The sequence below is a fragment of the Montipora foliosa genome, chromosome 9 (genome assembly GCF_036669935.1).
Source record: "Montipora foliosa isolate CH-2021 chromosome 9, ASM3666993v2, whole genome shotgun sequence".
Lineage (NCBI taxonomy): Eukaryota > Metazoa > Cnidaria > Anthozoa > Scleractinia > Acroporidae > Montipora > Montipora foliosa.
The window spans coordinates 39,687,438-39,689,937 of record NC_090877.1 but is presented as its reverse complement, the minus strand read 5'-3'; the positions used below and the strand labels follow the sequence as shown (position 1 = coordinate 39,689,937).

Below are 2,500 nucleotides of genomic sequence, written 5' to 3'. Positions count from 1 at the left end.
AATTGTTGCGGCGAGTTGTCCCCGCGACGGGCCGCAGCGACTTATCGCCTAGTGTGTCCCGGCCTTAACTCCTTAAAGAAACACGGAGCTTAAGAATTTTACGACGGCGACGGCAACAACAACGTCGCAAAACAATGATATCATTGGTTCAAAGAGCATAAATAATCGTGCTGCACGTGCAGAACGGATTTTAGGACAGATTCTTGCGGTGCTCTGCGTAAGGACCACGTGAAATTACCAAATTTGAGGTTTTGACGACAAAGTGAGCATGCAAAAGAGAATCTTTCATTCTCTACTTTCACTTTGTAACTGCTCGTACCATTTATTTTTAGGACACTTCGCCCAAATTGTAAGAAGTGAACGAGATTGAATAACCGCGAAAAATTATGATAAAGCAAAGTTATATTTCGAGGTGACGTTTTCGTTGAAGTCGCCGTCGTAGATCTTAAGGTCCCTAATGACTTCGGCTACGGCTACAGCAACGACAACGCCACAAAACAAGAATATCATTGGTTAAAAGAAGGGGAAAAAATGGTGCTGCACGTGCGACACGCATTTTATTGCGTTACTCAGCGCAACAGCGACGTGTCATCACCAAATTTGAAGTTTTAACAACAACGTGAGCGTACAAATGCAAATCTTTTTTAAACTATATTTTTACTCTGAAACCGCTCGTATTAATTCAATTTTAGGATAATTCGCCCACATTGTACGAAGTCAACGACACGAAATAATCGCGAAAGACTTAGAATAGCCCGTTTCACGGTTAGTTTTTCTCATTTGCATCACAATATAATCTAGCATGTATGTGAGGCAATTTCGGGCTATTTTGTAGTTTTAACTCGAAATTACCTCGCATCCACGTTAGATTGTAATGCGAATGAGAAAAACTAACCGTGAAAAGGGCTATTGTGCAATGTTACATTTGAAGTGACTTTTTCGTCGCTGTCGCCGTTGTAAACCTTAAAGTCCCTATATGTGGTTTTCGCGTTACGTCATCACCGCCATGTTGGTGAACAGAAACAATAGTTTCTCATTAGGGAGCTTAAGCACGCGCGTTTTTGAGACGCGGACGGCAACCGGAAGTGAATATTTCGCGCGCCAGGATAGCGGTCTCTCCCAGCTTTTTAAACTTAGGGTATCCAACAGTGAAAAGATACTTAGCGATATAAATGTGGTTGTGTGAAGACAAGTTAAAAGGGAAAACAGCTCACTTTTGGTTGCCGTCCGCGTCTCAAAAACGCGCGTGCTTAAGCTCCCTATTAGCTCCTTTTTGTTCGTCCACCAGCGATTGTACATTACATCATTGTTATCTAGTCTCTAGAGATTGGTTGCAAACCACCATTAGCTTGACGCCTTCTGTGAACGAACACGTATGTTCATGTGACAAAATATAAACGGTGACGTCATCAAAGAGTCCCTTATAGCAAGACTTCTTGAAGCATTGTACCATTGTCGCTCATCTTATGATCTTTTATTTCACCAGGATGTTGCACACGTGGGTCTGGCGAGTATTCTGTTGCGAGAGGGATACTTAGATGACACTGCTGTGGTGATTAAAAAGGCTTTAGAGGTAAGCGGAATTTCATCATCCTGAGGTTGCCTTCTCAGTTTTGTCCATTTTGGAGATACGGTACTAAAGGGAAGCAAAACCAGATATGCCCAGAAATGTACTAGTTAGATATCCTCCCAAACTTCAACATCACTCGCGTCTGGGAATGCAAGGACAGTGCCTACTAATTCAAAGGTATAGCGTTCTTTTCCAAATTGAAGCTTAATTATCTCTGAAAAATGTGTGGTTACCCCCAATTTTCTTTTTGGATACCAAAAGCACTTGCTAAGTTCTGCTTTCTCTGCATAGTTTTTAGCCTGCGAACGCCGGAAATACGTCTCCGTTTTTCCGTTCTTCCGGAAATACGTCTTCGTTTCTCCGACCGCCGGAAATACGTCTGCGTTCGCAGGCTACATAGTTTTGAGCCGCGCAAAAATATCCCTGTATTAATAAGCACCACCCATCGGAAACCCGAATGTCTCGAGATGCGCATAACGTATGCGCAATAACAATAGTAGGCACCGTCCTTAACGTCATTAAGCCAGTGTTCCTCAAACTCCACTGCTCAAGTAAAAATAAAGAACTACAGTTATCCTCACCAAAAAAATAAGGCTAGCCATTACACTTACCTTATAATATTGTTGGAAAGTCTTAGACAAATGCAAAGGCAAATGCTTAGGCAAATGCTTAGACTTCATGGGACGTTTCTTGTTGGATATCAAAATTGGGCGTGGATGCATCTACTTGCGAGCATTTATCAACATAAGTGTGCGCAACCTGGAGTATGTTTTTGCATTTTGTCATCTTTCGCTTGGTTGTTTTATTTTTCCTCAGATTTCTCCAAGTCTCGCTTTAGGACACTTTATTCTCGGCAATGTTTTTGGAGCTCAGGTGAGCTAACCATTAGAAAGATTTAGCATCGTGTTTCGTGAAACGGCAGAACGCAGG

The 2,500-nt window shown here is 42.2% G+C and overlaps 1 protein-coding gene across 1 annotated transcript in view; it reads left to right on the top strand.

The window, feature by feature from the left end:
• Window positions 1–2,500, top strand: part of LOC137969676 (tetratricopeptide repeat protein 17-like) — a 25,741-nt gene that overhangs the window by 21,456 nt on the left and 1,785 nt on the right. The window contains exons 13-14 of the mRNA XM_068816008.1: window positions 1,487–1,573; window positions 2,387–2,443. Coding sequence (XP_068672109.1) covers window positions 1,487–1,573; window positions 2,387–2,443 — 144 coding nt within the window. The remainder of the gene's footprint in view (window positions 1–1,486; window positions 1,574–2,386; window positions 2,444–2,500) is intronic.